Source organism: Meles meles, chromosome 13 (genome assembly GCF_922984935.1).
Source record: "Meles meles chromosome 13, mMelMel3.1 paternal haplotype, whole genome shotgun sequence".
In the NCBI taxonomy this organism is placed as follows: Eukaryota; Metazoa; Chordata; class Mammalia; order Carnivora; family Mustelidae; genus Meles; species Meles meles.
In genome coordinates, this window is record NC_060078.1 from 3401272 (window position 1) to 3427075 (window position 25804).

The 25804-nt window shown below is 48.5% G+C and overlaps 1 protein-coding gene across 8 annotated transcripts in view; it reads right to left on the minus strand.

The window, feature by feature from the left end:
* SIPA1L2 (signal induced proliferation associated 1 like 2) overlaps positions 1–25804 on the minus strand; it is a 219112-nt gene that overhangs the window by 78425 nt on the left and 114883 nt on the right. For all 8 annotated transcript variants that reach the window (XM_046027135.1, XM_046027137.1, XM_046027134.1 and 5 more), the window contains 3 exons: positions 10129–10262; positions 8262–8450; positions 1354–1528 (listed from right to left, as the gene is read on the minus strand). In XM_046027135.1, the coding sequence (XP_045883091.1) occupies positions 1354–1528; positions 8262–8450; positions 10129–10262 (498 nt within the window). The remainder of the gene's footprint in view (positions 1–1353; positions 1529–8261; positions 8451–10128; positions 10263–25804) is intronic.

The window sequence follows — 25804 nt, forward strand, 5'->3', positions numbered from 1 at the left end:
TTCTTACAATTCCTCAATCCACCCCACCGAGACAGACGACAGGCATAATAATGACTTCATGCCAGCAGTGGTGTTCAGGAAGGTTGTCCCTAAGGGAGGCATGCCCACACCCCTGAGGGAGTTTGCAAAGAAAAAGGAAGAAACATCAGAAAAGGTCTCATATGTGGATACCTAGAGTGGGTGTCACAAATTATTCCCTAATCTTACAGATCCGAGGCAAGAGCAAAATACACCCAATGTAAGAGTCCAGATTCCAACCCTGTCGTGTGTGTAGGACACGCAGGAGCCCACCTACTGTCTCCAGACCCGATGAGCTGTGTTCGAAGCGTCACTTTCACAAACAGATAAAAAAACCCAGATCTGACTGACGGGCACAGAAAGACCGGGCCCCACCCTGATGTAGGCAGTGTGGATGAGGGTCCCAAGTTGAAGGACGCCGCGGACATGGAGCCACGGGACCTCAGACGGCCTCACACAGACGCCCCCACACAGACGCCCCCATGGGGAAGAAGTTGACACTTCACCACCCCCGCTGGGAGTGGGCCACCTGCCTTCCTACTTCCTCCAACTGTAGGATCTATCCGCTCCCCTTTGATTAGAAGAGGACACAGATGACTGCTTGACAATAAGGAGTATTTCCCAAAATACACAAAGTCACTCTGCCCGGAATGTTTCAGATACTGAGAGCTAAGAGATCTAACAGCACGGAGACAAAGATAGAATATTTAGACTTAATGAGGACCAGAAGGAATAGGATTCTCCAAATAAAGATACGAAGGAAATCCCCACATCATGGGGGCAGGCGGGGGAAGGCGCTGAGCCTGTGTTTTAAATCCGGACTTTAGAGCAAGTGTGTGCCCCGCTCAAGGGGGCCTGAGTAAGGTCACCGGCAAACAGCAAGCCACTGTCTCCACTCCCCAGCTAACACCATGAAACCAGAAATGAACAGAACGTGGCAGAGACCGTGGCGTGAGCGAAGGCGCTAATATTCTGTCTTTCAGAAACGAATGCGGCCTCGTCCCTGGTACATCGGAACATGGGTGTGAGAGCAGAGGTGAGGCCAAGAGGAAGAAGGGGATATTAAAAGATTCTTCACGCAACACTGGGGAATCTCTCTGCTGGTGTTACAGAAAAGGAACTGACCTTTTGAGCTTCTGCGAAACACACGCCTCTTGAGAAATGTGCCGCCTTTGCTCACCTGAGGAAATTTCAACGCTATCCCAAGTGAGCCTGGCGAGGCTGCCGCCAGGGTCAAGAACGGTCGGGGGAGGGGGCGCTCACTGGTGCAGATTTATGTGGTGTGCCTACCTTTGGAGAATTAAACTCGCATGCATGCACAAATAGGAAGCTTACTTTTATTGTCCAGCTGAGCTCGGTATTTGGTAAATCCTTTCAGCCGGACTCGCTGGCCCAGAAGATCAAGGAATTCTTCAAAAGCTAGTCCCGCCGTCTCATTGTTATACATCTCCTCCTCTGTGCTCTGGCCTGCTTTGCAATAAAGGATCCCGATCTTGTGCTGAAAGCTCAACTGAAATGGGGGAGAAATAGAATTACTTGGCAAAGAGTATCAGACAAGCTAGCTTCCAGTAAAATTAAAACAGTACGCACGCCTGGACAATTCCCATAAGCAAATGAGCAAAAGAGGAAGCGACTGTCATTGCGCGAAATGCTATAGATATCTAACAAACCCAGAAACCCCCATCTAGGTGGGGGACACGGCAGAAACCCTAACAAACAGAATGGATAGCCATGCCGCGTAGGATCCATCAGGCTTCCAGGACGGACAGACAGCCTTGGCCACCTACTTAAAAATACGACCGTGGAAGTTCGTAATCTTACACTTTCTGTGCAGTACAGACAGTCCTCTTCCAAGTCAGAAGGAAAAACAAAGCCACAAACTTTTTAGTTTTTCCCTCTCTGGTTCCTGACGCTTTTGTTGTTGTTGTTCTTCGAACATTCACGAAAATATGAAAGATGGTAATGAACAAACAAATTGAAAGAAGGTCCGGTGAGGGAGGGACCCCCGGGGGAACTGGGATATATGTACAACACAGAACGATGTTTCATGTCCATGAAAGTAACTTTGGTGATAAAATTACAGTCGTTTCTGTATTTCTGACAGTCCTGCAAAGAAACCATCTGCTAAACACACAACAGACCATAAAGAATTTTAAGAGCCGCTGAAGAGTTCCCGCCGTAATTCTAACTCACAATCAATCTCTTATCGCGCTGGAAGCCACGGGGCTGCTTTCTCCCAAGGCCAGGGAGACACTGGATCCAACTGTACAGTTTTCCTCCTGTTTCCAAAGAGAAACTACTTCTCCCTCCTGAAATCAGGGCACTTAATCTCACTACCAGCAATCTGAGCCTCCCAAACCGACAGATTATCAGACATCACCGATTTCCTAAAGGCATCAATCCATAACACTGTTCACTTTCATTATCAAGCCATAAAATCGAGCCTTTAATCAGAACTCATAGCTGACTACCAGTAAAATAAGGCAGAATGATGTTCATGTCCCTTGAGCGGCAGAGCGACAATAGCTATCTTATCTGCGTTACCTAATGACAACGTACGATCCGAGAAAGGGGGGAAGCCACCTGCCCGGGCCATCCAGGCCCACTGTAGGAAGCATCTTGGTAAACGTTAGGATACATTTAGAGTCGAACAGAAAGCCAGCCACCCCTGCATTCTGAATGTCATCAACCTGGACCAAGTGTTATTGGGGGTTGGCGGGAGGATATGGGGAAGCATCATCTCTTCACAACCTGACTGAATGAGCTCTTATGGCGACGGACCCCCGGCATGGCAGACAGCGCATAGGCCTGGGCTCCTGTCAGACCCTACGACCTTCAGCTGCACGGTGAAGACAATGATTCACGCCCCAAGTGTGGGGACAGCTGCTGTCGCGAACTACATGATAGCTGGTGTGATGAATTCTACTGAACTAGTTCTTTGGGAGGGTTAAGTAGAGAAACTCTTCCATTCTTCCAGAGACTGAGGGAAAAAACGTTTCTGATGAACTCGACTCTCCAAATAAATGAGATACCCAATTTACTGCAATGAGAACATCATCTAGAGAAAACATGGAGTGTAATAAAAGTGCCCGGTATTACTTCATTATAAACACCCATTGTTCCGGAGTGACTCAGAAGACATTTCAGGATGTTAAAGTCACTCGGGAAACAGAGGACTAGCAATTATCCCCACAGATGTGGGTGATCGCAGTGACTGTCGGGATCCATACTGATCCCCTAACGAGGCCTTTCCATCCCAGCTATCAGGTTAGCTCGGTGACTCCTCGGCCGTTAGAAGAGGATTTCAACTGTCTCCTGTTATTCAGCCCGAGCCGAAATGAGGGCCCTCCAGAGAGGCAGCGGACGGGTTGGCGGTGGCGCACGTAAGTCCAGCGTCCCACAGGCCCACATGCCCGTGCAGCCTGGCACCCACCACCTCGCCTGCACCCACAGACTGCCACGCTGTCATCCACGTCCTTGGAGCTCAATCCAGTTCGCCTGTCCTCTCCTCCTCCACCTGCTGCTCACGCCGGGGCTCCTGTCAGCGCGCCACATGCCAATGCCATCTGGCCACCGAGGCCACCAACGCCCCCTGGCTGCTCCTGCAGCCTGCCCTGGTCTACCCTGGCGTCTCCAGCGGGAGAACCCTTTCTCCTCCCACATCCACGCCTATGGGACGAGGCCTGGAGCAAAGCTGCACGGGGCTGCACGGTTTGGGCCAGTGTGGCGTCCTGCCTTTAAGCAGAGCGTTCACCGGATGGGCACAAATTCTCTGTGTGACTCCTGAGTTCTCTGGACTTGATATTCCTAGTGGACTCTTGTTTAGGCAAAGGCCAAACACCCAGAGAACTGGGCTCCCCCAGGCCTACTTTGCTGGCTATGGTGCTGTCCACTTCACACCTTCTTCCCAGCCATCGGACAAAGCAGCCGAAGTCTAGACCCTGAGTGCGGACAGGATCCGTGTTCCCTCCCCAAAGCCCCAGGCCCATGAAAATTAGGGGATGCGGCTCCAACAGATTTCAAAGCCCGGCCCACGTGTTCATGAAAGCCATCAGAGCGCTGCTGCAGTGACAATGTCCTGTGGCAGTTGCACGGCATGTCGTGAGCATCACACACGCTTACTGGGAGGAGGCCACAAACGGAACAATCTCTAGGGTTTCAGAACTAGCAGCGGGGGGTAGCTTGCTACGATGGCTGCCATTCCACTAAAACTAACAGAATGAAACACTGGGAAGCGAATTCTCTGACTTGATTCTCTTACAAACCTCATGGAAACAACTAGAACCTAATATCAACCATCACTCCTCCTGCACTGTATCACAAAGCTAGCAGCACACCCTGCAGCTAACTGGGGCACAAAACAAAGGGGAGACCCCAGCTCCCAAGTACTAAAACTCCCAACTCTCTCAGAACAGGGCTTGTCTCCAAGCCCTCCAGACCTCGGGCCGCCCTCTGATCTCTTACCCTTCCCCCTGACCTGGGTTTAACTGCTCTGAACCGTAGCCAGTCTCACAGTCCTGGGGGGCCGGCCAGGTTCTCGGGCATCAGTTCTGTCAGAAACCAGAAATACCCACTCGTCGAAATTGCAGACTGCATCAGTGCTGAGAGCTGGACATACAGACAGGCCACACAGACAGAAAACCTAGCAAACCAGGTCTCTTTGGCTTCCTGGGATAGGATGACAACGGACTGATCCATTCCCAAGGGCAGAAGCCTTGTGCTCATCAACAAGGATTTAAATTTAAGTGAAGGTGACAAAAATAACAGAGCCCAGAAATGCCTTGCAAATAAACGGGTGTGCAGCGAGGCCCTTCCTTCTAGTGCTTTCTCTGGACTCGGTCTGTTCCTGGCAAGCACACAGTCTTGTTTATTTAGATCATCTCCTCAGACCTGCGTGACTTTGCCCAAAGCAAGCCTGGTATGCAAGCAGACGTATTTACCCAGGGTGAGGGGGGACAAGAGGAAAGCCGGCCTGAGAACAAATTAATCATTCTGCCAAAGACGCCATGATATTCTCAGAGCGAGTGGCCATTATTTGTCTGATTTTTTAAAATGTCAACCTAAATAATGGTATAAAGCCATCTATGATATAAATTAGGAGAGTCTTTTAAAACAGGAAAAAGGGGATTTTTGAGAGGTTGAGAGGTGAATTTTTGTAGATAAAGTAATGAAAGTTTCAAAGTCTCACTTAATAATTACTTCCCTTTTCATTCCCAATGGAGGGGAGTCTTTCTGCTCAAAACTTACAGGCTGGGACGTGTGGACTTAGAGAATGAACTACAAGAATGGGAGGTGTGATCTGAGTATCTAATGAAGCCCGTGCTACGAACCTACGTCCCGGACAGCAGATGTACTCAGTGACCGGGTTGGACCAGGGCAGCTACAGACCCCAAGGAAGCAGCACATGAAAATATATCCTTGCAGTATTTTTTTTTCTAAGATTAAAACCCCCTAAGAACAGTACCTGAAAACGGGCCCAGCCCACTCCTGTGCAGATTTGCTAGTAAGAAGCTGAATCAAAAGAGCACTACGTGGAACAGAGTCTTAAACGCTTTCTTTTTTTTTAAGATTTATTTACTTGACAGAGAGAGAGAGATCACAAGTAGGCAGAGAGGCAGATAGAGAGAGGAGGGGAAGCAGGCTCCTCACTGAGCAGAGAGCCCGATGTGGGGCTCGATCCCAGGACCCTGAGATCATGACCTGAGCCAGAGGCAGAGGCTTAACCCACTGAGCCACCCAGGTGCCCCAGTCTTAAACGCTCTTAAAGCTTAGTGGCAACTTTTAAGGATCCTTTAAAAATGAGCATGTTTAAAAAAGAAAAAAAAAAAGAAAAAAAGCCATCCAATCTCTCTTCAGGATGAAGATAAACGGTATGTCTTTCTCACGTAATATGGGAGTCAGACACCATCAGGAGGTATGGGGAAGTGACAAGGCCACACGGCACACCACCAGGAAAGCAGACCAGAGTCGAACGAACACATCTGCCAAAGAAAAACCACACGAAATTCAACTAGAGCTAAACAATGCAGCGGTTCGCTTAAAAGCAGAACGCGATTTTCAAAGCATTAACTTTGACATCAAACTGTAAAAAAAGGTGCTCATTTAAAAGCATTTAAACTCGGGGCGCCTGGGTGGCTCAGTGGGTTAAAGCCTCTGCCTTCAGCTCAGGTCATGGTCCCAGGGTCCTGGGATCGAGCCCCGCATCGGGCTCTCTGCTTGGCGGGGAGCCTGCTTCCTCCTCTCTCTCTGCCTGCCTCTCTGCCTAGTTGTGATTTCTCTCTGTCAAAGAAATAAAAAAATTAAAAAAAAATATTAAAAAAAAAAAAAAGCATTTAAACTCTTCATTTAAAAAAAAAAATTGCCTGGCATAGCTTCTGGGCCTATTCTGCTCACTGGACATCCCAAATCCTTGCTTCGTTTTGGGAGGAGAGAGTCAGCGGTTGCTGCTGTGATGTCTCTGGGGCCCTGAGGGCGTTGGGGCGCAGGCCTGTGGACCAGGGGCCGTCTGCGGGATTTTCCACAGCAGCCTGAGGGGACCAGCCACCTCAGCCACCATGCTGAACAGCAAGTCCAGTCATAGATTTGAAAGGGGAACGATATATTCTAGCAACATAAAGGGACACAGAACTACCACATTCTCCTGTGACTAGAAATATAAAAATAAGCATGACCATAAGATACGAAAATAAGTGTTGTTCTTTTCATCAAGACTGTTTGCTCCTACAGTAACTGGACCAAGACCAACATGTCCTTCCTACCCTCCCTGATAGCGGGTTTCTCCTCACCCACTTCACGGACATCTCGCACATTTACCTTACCAGTCACAACCATGGTCCAGCCGTCCTGGGTATCACACAGTCTTACAGGTCAATTGCTCTAGGGGAGAGCTCTGGTTTGGTCAGCACGCCAGCCTTCCTTCTTGAGACAGATCGCAGGACTATTCACTCTGAGTGTTAGGGTGCCCTCTTCCTTTGGCTAATCATGCAGCATTAATGTCTTAGACAAATTACTATTTCATTACTTTGAGAACTCTGCCCTCTGAGTATCAAAAACCATCAATCTACCACATTGGTGTTACTCGGTCAACCAAGAAATACTCCTATTCTCCTTAAAACAGGCAAAGGAAATTTCCTTAAAAAATTCTGGAAAGATACATGAATATTGTCTTTTTGGGTTTTTTAAAAGCAGACATTTAACAGCAAATTTGCTCATTTGAAGTAAGTTGCATACACTGGGGTGCCTACCTCTTAGGTTCCCGCTACAAGTTATCTCGTATCTGACGCTTAAAAGACCTCTTTCCACCGTCTGGGCCACCGTCCCTATCCTGTCCAACATTACTTCTCTCCTGGACGATGTCAACAGTCCATGATTGTACTCTAGGCTATCATCAGTCTTTATCCTCACCAGCCTGTCTCATTCCCTTCCAGCAGGATAATCTTTCTAGAATACAGCTCTGATTGTGTCTTGTCCTACCAAAAAGCTTCAATGGCTTTCTACTTGCCTGCTGAATCATGTGCAAACTCAGCCAAGCTTTTAAGGTCTTATATTATAGGCTGTAGCTCAACATACTTTTTTTTTTTTTTTCCCCAACCACAACTTCCCTAGATATGCCCTTGTCTTATAAAGAAACTCATCATAGTTCGCAAAGCAGTCAACTGCTCCCATCCCCCTCCTGGAATTTGACCCATGTCGCAGGTACAAGGCCACCTTCTTCAGGAGCCGTGCCATCAGACGTTACTTCTTCTTTTCCCAGAGCACTCATTGCACTTAAACCTCCTCAAGATTCACTGCCACCCTCTGCTCTGCAGAGGTCTTTGTGCTCTTGGTCTTACTGTTCCTCCGGGGCGAGGGACGACTTCTTAGCTTCAGTCTCCCCCGTGCACGCTGTCCTTTCCCACCTGTTAGCATCACTGCCTCACATACAGGGAGGCAAGGACAAATGTTAGTTCAGGAAAGGCCCAATGTGAGTTTTTTAAACCCTGGAAAAAAATACCACTGGTCTCTAATAATCATGAATCAGATGGGCTCTTTCACCAAAACCTTGGTAAAAACAACACAGGTCACAACTCAGCAGGCGGGGTATTGCACTAGATAGCCATCATGTTTCCTAGGAGCAGTCAGAGAAAAAAAAAGTTCATTAAAAATAAACGATCGCCAAAAAAAGATGGATGGGAAAAGTCCGAAACGTTTTCAAACACAGACACAGACTCGGACCCAAATGGAGATGCCCGCATTGTACACACCCCTTGTTCATCCAGCTTGAGCAGCTGCTCCGGGACCTTGGGGGAATTCGAAGCCTGTCTCAGGCACTGGATGCTCAGCTCCGGGATGACGTACTCCAGAACCTCTTTGAGAGGTAGCCCCCGCGCGGTCCCATGCCTGGCGGTAGAAGGGATGGCGTCTTCTAGAATGGCTCCTCGCAGGGTTGTTAGCTGTGAGGGGTGGGGAGGGGAAGAACAGAAGATTCCAGAACATCACAGAAGAGTTCTTGTTTACTCCTGGTTACATCCTGAAAGCTAGATTTTTTAGTTGTCTTCCAGAGGGGGTCAGTCTCTTTTCTGAGTGGGGCAAAAGTGACTACGGCAAAAGTGACTACAGCTCTCCACGGGAAGAAGAAAATCAACACTCCGAGAGCCTTTAAACAACAAAAGGGCCCCGGGGCTCAGGGATAAGCCCGGAGGGGTTGAGATAGTCAGGGAGTGTGCCTGGAGAATGAGGGAGGCTGGTTGGGGCCTGGTGGTCCCAGAGCCAACCACAGCATGACGCTGGGGAGAGGCTGGAGATCCCGGGCTGGGCCTGGATGCCCGCACCCCCCTCCCTGCTTCTTCCTCCCTTCTCTTTTCCTGTTGCCCTGTGTTCTACACCAACTTCTGTCCTTTCCTTTCTCTTCTCCTACTTCACTTTCCACCGCAGACGGGCCCTGCAGCTGGATGGGGATGTCCAGTAACACCCACGGGCAGGGGGGTTCGGGCCTCAGAAGATCATTTACTACCGAATTTTGCCTCGTGAATGCGATACATCCTCAAATGCGTGATGACGGCACACGAGTCACATCTGACACTCGCTCCGGAGGGGAAACCGCAGCCCTGCAAATCGGGGAACCCAGCTCCGACCCCGCACCCCGACTCTGGAAGAGAACTGTTAGCGGACAAGAGAGTCGGGATAAGGGCTGTGGCAACGACGTGTGCTGTGCGCACCACGTTCGAGAACACCACCGCCCCGCGGAGTCCTGTGCAGTGAGGAGAACATTCTCTCATCAGCGCACTGGCTGACGCGGGAGCCACAGGCTCTGTGTGGTTACTGGGCACTTGACACGTGACCAGCAGGCCTGAGGAACTGTATTTCGAATTTCATTTAATTACTTCAAATAGTCACATGTGGCTAAATTGGACAGCACAGGCCTGTAACTTACAGACGTCGCTACAAGTCAGGGGCTCTATCTCCCACGCATCCTGCATAGAGCCCCATCACGGGAGTACCTGACCAGCCACGCCGTGGGACACAGGCTCACGCACACACAGGGGCGAGTGAAGAGCTCCCTTTGCTCTCTCTGATCTGGAAGGAGTCAACCAAAATATGCGTGCCGGAATGCTTGCCAAATATGCCCCCCGCCCTGTCATTACAACAGGTCAGGAGAATAAAACCTGAAACGCGGGCCTTCTTTGTAATCAGTGTCTCTACCTATATTGTTCCGATTGTACAACACTCCCAGTTTTTACTCAAAGCAAGGCAAGAGAGGCATTAAGCTGGGACCTTGAAATAATGCGGCATGCACAGACAGCCGGTCACGCTCCCCCACCGCAGACCAGCTGATTTCCTGCTTTAGATCTCAAAGCTGCTGGTCAACTCCAAAGTGAACGGGCCTCTCTGAGCCCCCAAACCTTCCGGTCTTACCATTTTATCCTTTCTGTCATGTGAGGGGGAAGTAAAATCATTGCCCCTTAATATCTGTGACAGGGTTTCAAATTTTTATTGGGAATAAAATACTGTAGGTTCTTTCAATGATCTTAAATGCTGTAGTCATTAATATTATACCTTCTCTGAAACAAGCTAGTGCGGTAACGTCAGAGGCTTCAGCCCAGGACAGCAAGGACACAAGGCAGCCATTACCTCACTTGTCCTGAAGGCCACCCGATAGTTGAACTGGGACCCCTCTTTCTCCTTGGCATCTTCTACTTTCTCCCTCCGGATGCTGACAGCCACCGGGCCAAGGTTTTCATCTATTCCAAAGTAGTTCTGGTGCTCTGTAACAGGAGACAGTGGTGGCATCAAAAGAAAGGAACAAAGGACCGGATGGGTATCTTTTGGCATCTGTGTCCCATCTCTGAAAAAGATACCACGCGGGTCTGGGTACACAATTCCCCAACTGTGTTTGGTCAAAGCGTTTTGTTTCCAAATCGGATGTAGTCATATATCTCATCTTCCGTTACTCTCTTTCTGCTCGTCCGCAGCTCATGAGCGGTCAGAGCTCTCCCGCCCCCGTCCCTACCTGCCCCCGCCGCCCCCCCATCACTAAAGAGCATCCCTGGAAAGAGCGTGCTGCCCTTCCCAAAAACTGTCGAGAGAAAAACCTAGCTCCTTGAAGACCGTTACCAAATGGCTCCCCTCCAGCTGGGAAGGTCACCTTCTCTGACCTAGCGCGGGCACTCGGACTAGCCAGGTAAAGCTCACTCCTTCATGACGACGTCACTAATGTACCTAGCCATCTAACACGAAAGTTTATGACAGGAAAGGTCATTAGTTGCTGAGGTCGAACTGTATCTACTGATTCTGTAACTTGGTTTACTCTGTCCTCAGCTAAACATGAATTTCACATTAAATCGCTGGCCCTGCCGGGCTCCAACCCATGCGGTCTCACTGCAGGAACAGGTTTTGGGGGCCCTCTCGTCCATCTAGCACAGGAATCCCGAGCACACGGCTCTGAGGGACGGTCAGGAGCCTCATTACACACTCAACAACACGTGGCAGGCACCGTTTCGCAGAGGGGTCACGGTCCAGGACAAATTCCCATTCGTGAAGCTAATATGCGAGCCTGAACTCTGCCAATGACAGGAAGCTCACTGCTTTGGGAGCAATCACTTCTGGACTGTGGGACCAAAAGTTCCTCCGTCTGCTGAAAGAAGTCAAAACGCTCTCCTCCAACCAAACTTTTTAAGTGTCATCTTCTGAAAGGACCCAAACTTAACACTCAGATGTGCTGTGAACATACACGAAATGGGGGGTCAATGACCCCAATGCTTATTCACGCAGCTCACTGATTTTTAGCAGCCCCTTTGTATCAGCGATCCATGCGGAGCAGGTGGGAAATGCAACCTCCCCGGGGCATTCGTTGATTTCTTAATGAACTGCTACCAGGTCAGGTCCCGAAGGTATATACTCATAAAAATGAACTTTTGTCACTCTCTGTGCAGAACCAGACTCATCCCCTTTGACTGTCACCTTAAAAGGTCTGGGTCCATCTTTCCCAACTCTTCATTTTTAGTTAAAAAGAAATAAAATGAATCAGATATTTATAAGCTTGAAGAAAACTGCGGGCATTCTGAAGTGCTTTGGTTATGCTAATATTTTCCGCCACATTATTCCTTCCTCAAGGAATAAGATACGTTATTTAGAAAGAAGAAATCAGGGTGAAAACAGGATCTGCCATTAGCCAGGACAAACATTACCCAAAGCCAATGGTAACTACTCGTTAGATCTCAAAAAGCCATTTACTCCTTTTCTTCTTTACTTTCCAATCACTTACTTCTTTACCTCTTGTGACCAAACAAAATTACTACTGTCATTACTTCTCTTTACAGCTGAGGCTACAAGCAGCAGGTGCACTATTTTAGGGGCTGATGGCTGAGTGACTGACTTACTATAGTCCTGAGCTTACAGGGTAGGAAACAAGCCTGGGTTTTGGATGGGTAACTGGCCCCCTGGGTAAATTACATGCTAATTAACAGCCAGGTTCACTGTTACAGACAAGAACGACTCCAGTGAAACCAAGCACACGTCGTAAAAAATGTAGCGGGTTGAGGAAAGCTGGCCCAGAAACAGTTATTTGGATTTTAATCAACAGTTTAAAAATATCCAATGAAAACAGAGACTGAAAGTTCATTGTCTACTTCAGACTACTAGGCAGATTATCATTTTATTAAAGTTGGTGTTAGTGACTATTAGATCCACGGCATTATCTTAAAACTTAAATCAGTTTAGAATTTTCTTAGTTACAGTCTGTCCTGACAAGAACTTTCCTCTTTATCTCTTTTCTCCTAAGGCAGATGTGTTAAGAAAAACATTCAGCAAGTGCACAAAAGCACAACCGGTCTTCCTCAGGCAAAATCTTCCTTCTCAGACACCATTTTGACAAGTTAACCTGCAATAATGCTAAATCGATTCTCTGGTAGGCGTCTGATGAATCCTACTGACATGAATGGAACGAGCCTCAAATTATTTTAGGGAGGAAAACAGTGACCAAGTCAACAAAACGCTTTCTTGTGGTGAAACCGAGAGTCCAGATTCAGGGCATCGAATCGCTCACTTGAACACGTGACGACTAAAAATCCTACAGTGCGTGCTCTCCGCACATCAGCACGTGCCGCAGGCACAGCAGACCAGGGGCAGCGGGGGCTGGTCACAGGGGAACACACGGGGTTTTCCGGGCTGAGGGAGCTCCCCGCATCTTTATTTATTTATTTATTTATTTGACAGAGAGAGAGAGGTCACAAGTAGGCAGAGAGGCAGGCAGAGAGAGAGGAGGAAGCAGGCTCCCCACTGAGCAGAGAGCCCGATGCAGGGCTCGATCCCAGGACCCTGAGATCATGACCTGAGCCGAAGGCAGAGACTTAAACCACTGAGCCACCCAGGCGCCCCGAGCTCCCCGCATCTTGACGGCACTAGTGGTTCCACACCGTGTTCATCTGTCAGAACTCTTAGAACTCGACACTTTAAAAAGGGGGAATTTCACTATAAGTGAAGTGTACCTTCATTTTTTAAAAAATTCGGGAAGAAAAAGTCAACGAGAGGAAGACCCAGTGGGCCCGGCAAGTAGATGGGTCTCTGGCAAGACAGGAGTCATGAGCGCTGCCCCCAGCCCCGTGGACCATCCCTCCACCCCCGCTGCCCCTCGGTGAGAAAACCTGCCCCTCCACTACTGGTTCCCCCATTTCCTCACCTGACCTCTGCCCCCCACTCTGGCTCTGGCTTGGCAGGCCTGTCCGCCGCACGGGGCACTGTCGGCTTCAGGGACTGTCTTTTCCCAGTGAGCCGCCTTAGGGCTCTCCTTTGGGGTCTGCTTTGGGGCTGCCCCTCTGGCCTCCGCTCGTAACTGGATGTGTTCCAAGGCTCCGCCATCAGCCCGTGGCTATCCAATCTGACTCGTCTTCCAATCTGTCTGAACGTTTGTCTGTCTGTCCTTCTATCCACCCACCCATCTTCTCCTGGAGGTTCTTCAGTGATATCACCCCAAACTCTCTGCAGTCTCCTCTCCCATAACTCCCCTAACTCACACATTGGCCCCCACGGCCCGGCACGTCCCTCGCTCTTCTGAGCTTGACGTTCTAACGCATCCTTCTAGACTCCACACAGACGTTGCTTCCAGTGACACTATCCGCCTCACCTCCAGATGAGATGGAGCCCCTCAACTTGTATATCCTCAGGGCCTGATTTGATAGGACCTAATAAATTATAAAGGCTTAACAAATGGTATTTGAATTAAGGAACTCAAGTAGGCTCCCCGGGTACTGCCCAAAAGGAATGGTTGTCCTGAACCTCAACCGAGAGCACCAAAATAAAAACAGGGAGGCAGCTCCTTGCGTGCTGGCGGGGGGAGAAGGCCGTGTGAAGTGTCCTGGGACCAGAAATGTAGCAGGTGCTGCCCCCATGAGAGGGGTGATATGGTTTCTTGAAATATTTACAAAACTGAGCACTGAAACACCTATTAGAACAGTCCTAGTGCTGCCGTAACAAACTGCCACAAGTTTGGGGATTCGGAACAACACTCATTGATGGTCTCACAGCTCTGGAGGTCAGAAGTCCACAGTCTATGCCAATGGGCCACAATCAAGATGGCGTCTGGACTGCATTTCCTCAGGAAGCCCTAGGGAGCAATCCGTTTCCTTGCCTCTTCTAGCTTCTAGGGCTGTACTCCTTGACTTCCTTGGTTCACGGGGCCCCTTCTCCTCTCTTCAGACCCAGACCTAGATCCTGCTTCCCACAAGGCATTCCCTGTCAGGACTCCCCCTGTCTACGTCCTACATGGACACTTGGGAAGGCACTCAGGTTGCACCCAGGGAACGCAGATGATGAACTGCATTCACCTGAATTCATTCACTCAAATGTCCAGCACGGGCTAGGTCTCAGCCATGTGCCACTGATACGGACACGACGTCGGGCAGGACACGGTGCCTGCCTCACAAAGTTTTAGTCCTGTGGGGCTAACGCTCTCGGAAACAGACGAGAGTTGTGCATTCCAAGTTCTGTGGCAGGACTAAACACGAAGTACCAAAGAAACCCCACTAATATCCACTCCAGAACCAACAATCCAGAATCCATGTACGCAGTCAAAGCACATGGCCCCAAGCCCATCTACCCTATTTTAACATGTTCATAGGACACAGTTTTTCAAAGCCGTTCTCCTTCTCGCTCTGCTCCACCTTTCCTCACTCGTAATTCTGTTCCCACAAAACATCTCCTCGAATTCTTTTACATACAGAATATTCTAACCCACAACCACAATGTGTCCCCTCCACTTACTAAGGGCTGTACTCGGTTTTGGTGATGTTTTGTAGTTCTCTGTCATTCATTCATGTCTTTTTTTGAATTTAGTCCAAGGTCCTTGATATTTTCAGATAATACAAATAGTATTTCTCAAAAATACTCTATTTCTATTTGTATGTTTCTAGCATACGGATAATTTGGATCAGAGATTGGGTTATTTTCCTTTTAGTTTGACCAGGTTTTGTGTGTGTCTGTGTTTCCCTCCCCTACATATTCTGAAGCTGATTTTGGTGCTCAGAACTGACCCTTTTATCATTATGAAATGCCTCTGTTCATCGACAGGGACCGATCTTGCTTTACCATCCATTTTGCATTACACTAATCAGGCAGCGACTGTCGTGTCGGGGAGCCCCAGCTATCAGGAGAGAGAGGTCTCTTGCTCTTGAGACTGTCCACGGCTCTGGGGAAGGTTCTCCCATTCTCCTGTCGGGAGGCATTTGGCCCAGAGAAGGTCACCGGGTGGACTTCTCACTGGGTTGACTTTCACTTAATCCCTACTCTCTAGTGAAATGCCCTAGTCCTGCCCTTAGCTGAGCTGACGTTCAATTTCTCCAGAATGAATCTTCAGTTTCCCCCCGGGGTAGGGGTGAGTAGTAAATGGACTACAAGGGAGAGAACAGAAAACCAGCTTTTTTAAACATATTGAACTGGTCCCCCGTACTCGCTCCCACTCCCAGCTCTTCTTCCGAGGTACCTGGTTCTGCGGGGTGTGGAATGGCTTCCTGATGGCCTGTCCTTGCCAACACACACACACACACACGTGTGCGCGCACACGCACCCAGTGCTGGAGGGGTACCATTTTCCCATCAGCAAAACTGGTCTGGCTCTTCGGTCGGCTTTGGCGTATCTTGCCTTCCATTGCTTCTCTCTAGTTCTCTTTTCTCCTTTGTGGCTTTATGCCCTTTGCTATTCCTTTGCTATCATTTTTAGTGTTTTGGAAGAGGGAGTGATAACACGTGTCTCCAATTTGTCACGCTGAAGTAGGAGTCCCAAACTCATGTACTCTTAAATACCTACAATTCTAATAAGCCTGATTGCTGGTCTCTGAATCTGGGCTATGCTAATGTAGCAGCTGTTGAACCTTGGGTGAATTACATAACCTTTCTTAACCTCAGGGCCAGTTCCCTGTCCCCCCGACCCCCATATGTGCATCACACTTATCGTCCTTAACCTGAGAGGCATTATAACTGAAGACATGAATATTACCGACAAAGACCTACACCACAGACAAAAAAGGACTGAACATAAAACAAACAGCACCATGGCGTGTTTAGACTTTGAGCCCGACAGTCCTACAAAGTTCCAGGGTCAGCGTGAAGATGATTCACACTTACAATCTCAGCATGTGGATCTCTACTCACCTAGAGGGGCTACATCCCATTCAAGGTAGTCATTTAAAGAATGCGGTGGCATAGATTTTACTGAATGATTTCTATCAGGAACTATCCAATTTTTTGTTCTGTTTTGTTTTTGTTTTTTGATTTTCAATTGGGGAATCCAAAATTTGCATATTCCCTTTTTCACGAAGATGGCAGGCACATTAGCCAAAGGACCTTTTATCTCTTTTCTGCCTTCCCACACTCGTTTTCCATTTTTCCCTCCCCATTTCACACAGACACACTCTTGGAATGCAAGCTGAGAGAGGATGTCCCTGCCACTTAAAATCACCATGTGCATTGGACATGCCAGCTCCAGGCCCCCAAGCTGTTATCTAAGGGGTCTTTTCATGCTCTCTGTCAGCCAGGGAATAGAGCCGGCGACCTGGACGTGTCTTGAAAGAAATCACAGTCTTCTGCTTCACAGTACAGCTTCCATGTATCAGGAAGAACAGGGTAGACCTCAGAGTCTCCAGGAGGAAGCCAAGTCAACCCCCTCAAGTGACACCCTGTGCCCCGCCCCCTCCGGGACTGCTCAGCGCCCTCATCTGCCCCACGGGAGCCTTCCCAGCTGTGCGCAGAGGACAAGGAGTGAGTCCCCCTCACCCATGGGAGCCTGTCCTTATCCCAAGCACATGATTTCCATGAAATTGCTTCAAGAGTGCGTCAAGCAAAATCCTTCCTTGGCAGAATGGAAACTGGGGAAAGACTGGAAAAGCTGCCTGAAAATCCACCTATTATGCAAATATAACAGGGCAAGATCAAAAAAATTCAGTTAACGAGACTGCAGTGTAGGAAATGAGATTCGGGGCATTTATCTCTTGTAGGGTGCTTTGGCTAGTCAGTAAAGGAAAAAGAACTCTAACTCAGAAGAGCTAAAAAAAAAGGGGGGGGCGGCGGGGGCCACCTGTGACCCCGGCCCAAAGGCTGCTTCCAGGTACTGCAGCGTCTTGGAAGGGGCACTGATCAGCTCGGTCACTAATGCATTGACCAGGTGAGGATTCCAACTCGGTGGGGCCTCCCGAGGTCAGGTACATAAAAGCAGCACCCACCTCTCAGCCTTACAATTTCGCATTAGCCCTGCATGGCCCACGGCACCATTAACAAGTCCTCCCAAGCCACGAGAGGCCGTGGATCTGGGCCCTGCAGCCCTTCACTCAGCTACAAGTGCACAGCAGAAGCTTTCTTGCTCTTTTTCCACAAAACGGAGTTTAACATTTCTTCGTTCTTTCAACAGCAAGCTGATCAGTTAACTGCTGGCTCACAGCCTACCTGGGTTACATCGGTGGCCACAGGGGCCTGCTGTCTATATGACCACCTATGATGTATCTTCTCTTACCTTTCCGTGCAAACAACTGTGTGTCTGCATTTTAGATTAGCTCTCCTGTTCAGAGCTCTCCAAGACTTCCAGAGAAAAAGTCAACAAGGGACGATAGATGGGTGGAGAGAGGGAGGGGAGTGTGAACAGAACAATGGGGTCTGCTTGCGCAGATAATAGTATGAAGACTGATTAGATAACTTCCAGAAATCTCAAACTCCCTGCTCATGTATCAGGGATTAAATGACTGAATTTACCATAATGCAGAAAAGGATGCATTTTTGCTACATGAAGGCTCCTTTGATCAAAATGTAACCAAAGTATTAGCTAAGCTTGAAAACTTGAGGCATTACAGTGAAAATAACAACATTTAATACACCTGACATAAATGAACTCATTTTCTCCTCCCTACTTTCGAGGGGGTATCCCCATCTTCCAAATAATATTCCTGAAGCTGAGGGGCTAGATGACTTGCCTGAGGTCACAGTCAGGGGTGACAGGGAGGAAACACATGCTAGGTAGGCTATTTCTAGGACTTGCTCATGCAAAGGGTGACAGTCATGGAAAGTTTGAATTCTGGAAATCAATTATGCGTGTGGGGTGAAATGAACACAACTTACAGATGAACCAACAAATCTGTCCTGAACATAAGGATTGTATCTTGGGAGACACCGTTTTAGGAAAACCTTGAACAAAAAGGGGAAAACTGGAGAAAAAAGGCAGCTGTCAAAAGCATCCTTTGATTTTGAGTGTTATTTGCTATAGGAGTGGGAAAGAGGAGAACACAGGAGAAGCAAGAAACAATTCACTGCATAAAAGCTGGGAAAGGGGCAGGTGGTTCACTTTTCTCATTTTATTTAAGTGGAGCAAAGAGTAAAAGAAATCTTGGAACAAATACAAGGTAGGTAGGTTTCACTAAGTTTCCAGGTGCTCTGAGACCTTATGCTGCAAAGCCTCTGAACTTGCAATTTTCTGGACCCAAAGCAAACTGTAAGGAATTTCCCCAGCTAAGCACAGAACTGTAACAGTATCAATCCCTCTACGCTTAGGGTAATGAACAGAACGTGAGTTCTTCTTCCTGGATAACTGAAAAAGACTCTGAGGCCAGTGTCCACCGGAGGAAAGGGCATGCAGTCTTCTCCAAGTTCTTAAAAATCCGCAACGGGCGGGAGCCGTGACCTTCCCACTGCTGCAGTTTCCCACCGCCGACGGCCACATGGAAAGTATATCACGACAACCCACAGGGTTGAGTGTCCCGTGCAGCTGGGCAGCTCCTCCCCGCCCCGAGCTGGCTGAGCCTCAATGGGAGCTCTGTTCGCAGAGGCCACGCTGGCCGGGCAGAGAGGTGAAGATCGGAGTCGATTATGTCCGCTCTGGGAGGACTGTGGGTCCCAGAATAGCCCTGTTGTTAGGCGGTCCTCAGCTCACCCATATGAATTTAACAGTGTCCAGCTCCCTATTAATTTTCTTCAGTGACTGTATATAACCAGAAGGGGGGGAAAAAAGAAGCCACCAGGCATGAAATTCAGAGCAAATGCAGCCATGCATCACGCAGCAATGGGGTTCATTTGATATGTAAAGGTACACGCCAGCCCACAACGGTCACATTTGTGAAATTTAAGTGAATGGGTTTGGAATGGGGTGGCAGACTTCACCAGACGCCTTGCCCTGGGGCCCCCCTTGCCATATGGTTCTCTCTAGTTTTCCCCTCCTTATCTTTTAACCATTAAAATAAAGTACTGCCCCTTTAAAGGCTGTACCCATGGTGTGGACAATGGTTTCTTTCAAGAGGAAAAAGGCTTTACATATTTATTTAAGAACAACTTGAGGGAGGAGGAAGCATGCTTTGTGACATGTTCTGGTTCGAATCCCTTCCCTAGGAGATGTTTTTATTATGATCCCACTTTATAGATGATTAACTGAGGCACAAAGGAGTTGAAGGACTTGCTAAAACTGAGATGGGATGTGACCCCAGGAGGCTGGCTTCACACAGTCAGGGCTCTTCTCCTTAGTTTGTGCCGTCCTGCCCCTTCTCTCCTCCCAGGCCTCCAACCACAATTAGAATGCAGGGGCACTTTCCCCCTCTGGCAAAAAGGTAAATCTCCAGCCACCAAACAGTAAGTCAGTATCGAGACAGGTGGGAAGGTTACTACACACATTCTAGAACAATCCTTACTTGCTACTTGTTCATTTAGCTGGTGTATGTACAAATATTATCCTTTCGTTAAAATACTAATGACAAAAATGACCACTGGAGAAAGAGGTGAGCTTACATAGAGCTGGTCAAGGGTAGTTAACAAAAATGTGAACTTGAAGATTCTTAGGGAAAAGAGGCTCTAGAAAGAACTCTTGGAAGAGCTGCAGGTCCAATAGAGGAGTTCATTCCCAGATGGTACCCATGGGCACAGACAAAGCAAGGGGCCTTCAAAGCTTAAGGCTGGCATCTTGGGGAAGAAATCGACCCTGCACTGTGGGGAGGATATGGCTTTTGCTGGAGGCCCAGTCCACCTGGAAGCAGCTAAAAACTCTTCTCTGGAAAGTTCCAGTCTTTCCCAAAAGAATTCTAATCTGCCCATACCCCAGAAGTCTCGTAAAGCTAGGATGGGAAGGAGAAATCAAAGTTCTCTCTGGCATATTCCTTTTATAAGAAACAGAGAAGAAAGGAAATCACAGGCGGATGATGGAACCAGAAACCCCAAAAGCACCGGTCAAACCAAGATTAGCTTTTCATCTACGCTACAAAACCCGCCTGTCAAACCAATTCAGCTCCTTTATAGAGGATTTCTAAAAGATACCTATTTCTTTGCTTGGACTCGTGACAGAAAATCCCAAGGGGGAAAAAAAAAAGAATTGAGCATAAAGCTTTCTTCAGGGTTAGTTCAGCTGAGTTTGGGGACCCAGAGAAGCCAGAGCATCCCAAACAGGCCCCTGGAGCTCAGCATGCAGATTTCAGGGGAGATTCAAAGGGAAAGTCTGTGCATTTCAATAAAGACCAAAGAAAGTGTAAATTCTAAAGCCTAACAATTCCCCTGCTCTTCTAGGTAAGTTTGAGAAAACTATTCCTGACCTTCCCCAGATGTGTATAGAGAGGGCTGTGGGAAACTGACATTTGGTCAATTTCACTTTCCTTGAAACACACAATGGCCTCTGCTGCTCACAGGAATCCTACAGACTTTAAGAAAGTAACACAAACCTGTAGGTTTGTTACTTTTAAGAACTGCCTTGAAGCTCTTTTTGTTGTAATTTTAAGGATGCTCTTGTTAAAACTATCATCAGAATTTATGACTTATATTTAAAAAAAAAATTGAAGCAAAGTCTTTTAAAGCTGGTTTTGATTTGTAGAAAAGCTGCAAAGACAGTGGAGTTCCCTCAGGCTCCTGGCTAACTTTCTTCATTGTTAACGTCTTAAATTTCTTCGGTACGTTCATTCCGTTAATGAGCCAATACGGACACTGATATGATCAAGTCCATCCTTTATTCAGGTTTCTGCTTTATCAATGTCTTTTCTCTTCCAGGAAGCCATCCAGGACACCCCACTACAGTTCCCTGTCATGGCTCTTACAGGCTCTTGTAGACTGTGAATTTCTCAGACGTTCCTCGTTCTGGATGACCTTGGCAGTTTTGAGGAGCAGTGGGCAGGGATCTGTCTAATGTAGTTCCTCATCAGACTGAGGGCATGGGTTTGGAGGAAGACCCCAGAAATGCCATTCCCAGCATGTCAAGGACAGAAATGAACCACAGGACCTATCCATCCTAATGTTGACCTTGATGACAAAACTGGGGCGGTGCTTTCCAGACTTCTCCCCCGCAACCTTCTATTCTCCATGCACTCACCCTTGGAAGGGAGTCTCTACACACAATCCACATTGCAGTGGAGGAGGACAACTGTCATCATCTTTCAAAACTTTATGAAATTAAAACATCTTCCATAATCATTTACTTTTTTAAGTAAAGATTTGTTGGTTAAATGAGCATCACTGTATTTGACAGGAGTCGTTTTGTGGGTACACTGCGTCCAAGAGAGTAAAAAAGACGCGTCCCTTTCTCACTGTGCCTCTATCAAGCTGATGGGTTTTTCTCTGAAATGAAGCGAATACAGTCATTATTGCTTCTGCCCAGATCACGACTGGCAGATACCTGGCATCTCCCCATGCACCCAAGGCAGATAATGATAATTGATAATGGCTTGTAAAATGCTGACACAGCTCTACACATAATAACACAGAAGAATGATCCTCCAACCAAGTCCCACAGACACAGCAGTAGAAGGACTCATTTATATTCATTTATTTGCATCAGAAAAAGCCTACAAGGATAAAGAGGAAACTGTTCAAGGGGATTATCTCTCAGGGACTGGGGTGATTTTATTTCTTTTGCTTCTTTACTTCCTTTTCCTATAATGATCATATAATACTTCCACGCGGAGTAAAAATTCTAGACCGAAAGAAAGGTATGTGTACTGCCAATCTTTGGATTTTCCCCCACGTTAAGAGGACGTGTTCCTGTAACCACATAAAACAATGTTCCAGTGGTTCCAAGATTTAGCCACGCTCCACTCCAATGTCACCCAAGAGACCAGCTTTATCCTCTTCCCTATTCTGACCTTTCTTTACCCAAAATGGGCACAGTCTGCCATCTCGAGCTATTCTTGTCTACAGCTGTTCTGTTCCATGCAACCAGAAGGAAGGCAGAGGACAGTTTCATAAGTCCTGAGCAACGGCAGGTGTACAATTTCCTAAATAGGGGAAGACCTGATGGGCATGCAGAGAACCCGGGGTGTCCTTGCTGCCCTGCAGCTCCACTCTGGCCCCCGTGGGGACATCTCATGGCCGGCCAGCGGCGCTAACTGCCAGGCGGTCCAGAAGGAGGCCAAGTCGGTCACTGTGCCATGAAGGGAGCTCAAGGTCTCCAACAGACTCGCACAACCAGAATCTCTTCTTCGTGCTTCACAAATGGGAAACTCACAGAAGAGGCAAACGGCGACTTCACCAGGATGTCCACGAGGGAAACAGGTGCATGGCAGGCAGCATCCCATTTTCTTCATGAGCATCTCCAACAACAGTGAGGAACCTTCTCCCGCATTCCCCATGCTTGCTCCCATCCCGCCCTGCTCTCCCTTAAAAAGCTGCTTTCCTGGAAGGCTACAGATGGATTTGTGAGGACAAGTGATGAAGCTACAGGGCTGGCTGCAGCTCTCCACTCCCCTGCACACATCTGTCTGCTCACCACTCCCCTGAACACATCCCTCTGCGGAGTCCTCCCCAACCACTCAGCATCCTGTGTCATGGGAGCGCACCTCGGGGAAATCCACTGCCATCCCAGGCGAACCACCCAGTGCGGAGTCAGCCGCATCAGGCAGGCTCCCAGAGCTCAAGCCCTCCCAGCGATCGGGAGCCATTAACTTCTTTTGAAAACAAAATTTCACACAGAACGGTGGAGCATGGAGAAAAAGAAAAGTCATTCTGGGCAATATCAAAAGATCCCTGAACCGCCTGCTTCCAGAGAGAAAAAAAAAAAATGAGTGAAGGGAAGAGAGAAAAAAGGAAAAGAACAAAGTCCCCCCAAACACAACCGATCTGGGTCAGGAGGCCGAAGAGTTTGTTTTCAGGTCGTGCCATGATGTTCCTGTAACTGGGGGTGTGTTTGCAGATAAGGGTCCGGAGGTTGAAGGCCCGGTGCGAGCCGGCTGCCTGTCTCCACTCCCATATCGCCACAGAGCCGGTGGCGGGGGTGGGGGCGGGGGGCAGGTACTGAGCGCTGGGACCTGGCTGCTGCCCCCGCCTCCAGCTGTTCGTGGCTCTGCAGAGGAACAAGCTGCGGTGGCAGTGGCGGATGCTGCTGGAGCCAGTTTCGTTCTGAGACACACAGGCCTACCAGGGAAGAGCTAAAAATAGGAGGAAGCAGGCAGAGTTCACAGCTACAGGGCCAGAGCAGAGGAACAGGCTCAGATCCTCTCCTCTCCGTGGACCTACCAGCAGCCGCCACAGCATAGCCCCGCACCACGGAGCCCTGAGACCAAAGTGAGCTCAGGGATCACCACCTCAAGCCCTGATTCCTCAGGCTTGGCAGAGGATCCTAGAATTTACCTGCTTGGTGCCTTCACAGATCCACGGCACAGCCCAGAACCAGGGGCACCTGGGGGGCTCCGTGGGTTAAGCGTCTGCCTTGGGCTCAGGTCATGATCTCGGGGTCCAGGGACCAAGCCCCAAGTAGGGCTCCTTGCTCAGCAGGTATCCTGCTTCTCCCTCTGCCTGCTGCTTCTCCTGCTTCTGCTCTCTCACCCTCTCTCCCCCCTCTGTCAAATACATAAATAAAAAATGTTTTCCAAAAAAACAAAAAACAACAAAGCCCAGAACCAGAGTGAGCCCAACCCAGGGCCCCCCCCAACCCTTATGTCTGCACCCACGCACAACTCCCCCGCAAGGTGTCTGCCCTCAACTTCTTCTCCGGAGCTTATTTTGAATTTCACATTCAAAGTTAACAAGTTTGTGGACGGAACTGCCCATGCCTTGGAAAATCCTTAGCAGCAAATTAGAGAGAGTGGAAGAAATACACCACTCACAGGCACTCTTTACAACTACCAGGAAGGGATGGTTGACAATTCTAGAAAAAAACCTACAGGAGTCAGTCAAGAGAACTAACAGAATCTGGCGCCCAAAACCATCTCTAGGAACAAACCCTGAGGACGTTAGTGGTGGTGACCTTGGCTGCAGGAGCATCCGCTGCTCCTTCCGTGTACACGTGCAGGCCTGCTTCACGCACACCAGAGGAGGGCTGAGATGCGGGCGGCGTCGGCGTGGACACACACGCACGCATTCACACACACATATGTAACTTTCATGTCCTGGTATTTTACAGGGCGATCTGCAAACTACTGGCAAAACTCAGCTAGCCAAAATGACTCAATGCCAGAGGATTTCAGGGTATAGTAATTCTAAGACACTATTTTATTGTTGGTGTGGACAGCCACGGCAGTTAAAGGAATCTTAATCGGGAAGTCTATTTCCAAACATAACTGACCTCCACCGAGACACCATCTCGGACAGTATTGTGCAACGTGAACACAATCACGAGGGCTGCTCGTGGTTTCCCAGCACAGACTCATAGGGAAGTCCAAGTTTCTCTGAGCTCCACGGGGGGCCCGCATTGAGACAAGAGCACGGGACACACTGGGGGGACCAAGACCCGCCGGCAGAATTGTTTCAGTCCCCTCATGCCATCGGTATGGAAAGGGAAACCATAACTCAAATATATGACCAGTTGTGATGCGAGTGCCGATTTAGCTAACCTGCACATCCAGCATTATAAATGTTCTACCCATTTCTATGGTTTCATAATATTAGGATTATGGGTGATGGGTTAAATCTGAATTAATGCAGAAAATGAGGAAAAAACTTGCAGTGTGACAACTACAACTGCAATCTCTCTGGCAAGCAAATTCTTTTGAGTCTAACGTCCAAGGAGAGAAGTTTTACTGGGGCTCCAGGGACAGAAGTGGATGGAGTGACCTCCCGAGGTCTGAGTTACACCCAAGCCATCACCCAAAAGAACCATGGAGTCAAAGTGGCATGCAAACATTCTGAAGATAGAAACCAATACTGCATTAAATTCGAGTACGGCTCACAGGGATCCACACCCATGGCAGAGAGGTTTATTCAGGATGCCTGGGGGGCTCAGTTAAGCATCTGCCTTCGGCTCAGGTCATGATCCCAGATCTTGGGATCAAGCCCCATGTCAGGCTCTCTGCTTGGTGGAGAGCCTGCTTCTCCCTCTCCCCTGCATCTCCCCTGGCTTGTGCTCTCTCTGTCAAATGAAGAAATAAAATCTTTTAAAAAATTAAACAAAAAAGAACAGTTTATTCACCAGACTGTCTGGGCCTACTTCTACCTCCTAAGGTGCTCTGAGAGGTGACACCCGGGAATGTGAGGAGGGTGGCCAGTGACACTGAAAACAGAAAAAAGACAGCCTTGGAAAGTACACTGCCCTCTAAGGAAGGGGCTAAGCTGGCAAGCTGCACCTGGTACGAAGGCAATGGGTTGCTCTAAGTGTCTTTACGGAGCCTGTGTGGCTGGCAGGTGTGTGGGACCCATTTCTCTGTAGGAGTCCCCAACAGAGCAGATCCTGTGTCCCTGGAATGACTAGGGACACCATTTAAAAAGGCTGAGGAGGATTCAACTGCATGACTTCTGAGGAAGGCATCCTTCAAGCCTGAAAAATCTAAATAAAAGTAGCCAGAACTGCGCATTGGGCTAGAGGACTCCTAAGACCACAAAGCCGAAGGATTATCTGGACCTCGGAGTTTAAGGCCTTCTATAGAACGGTATGAAAACGA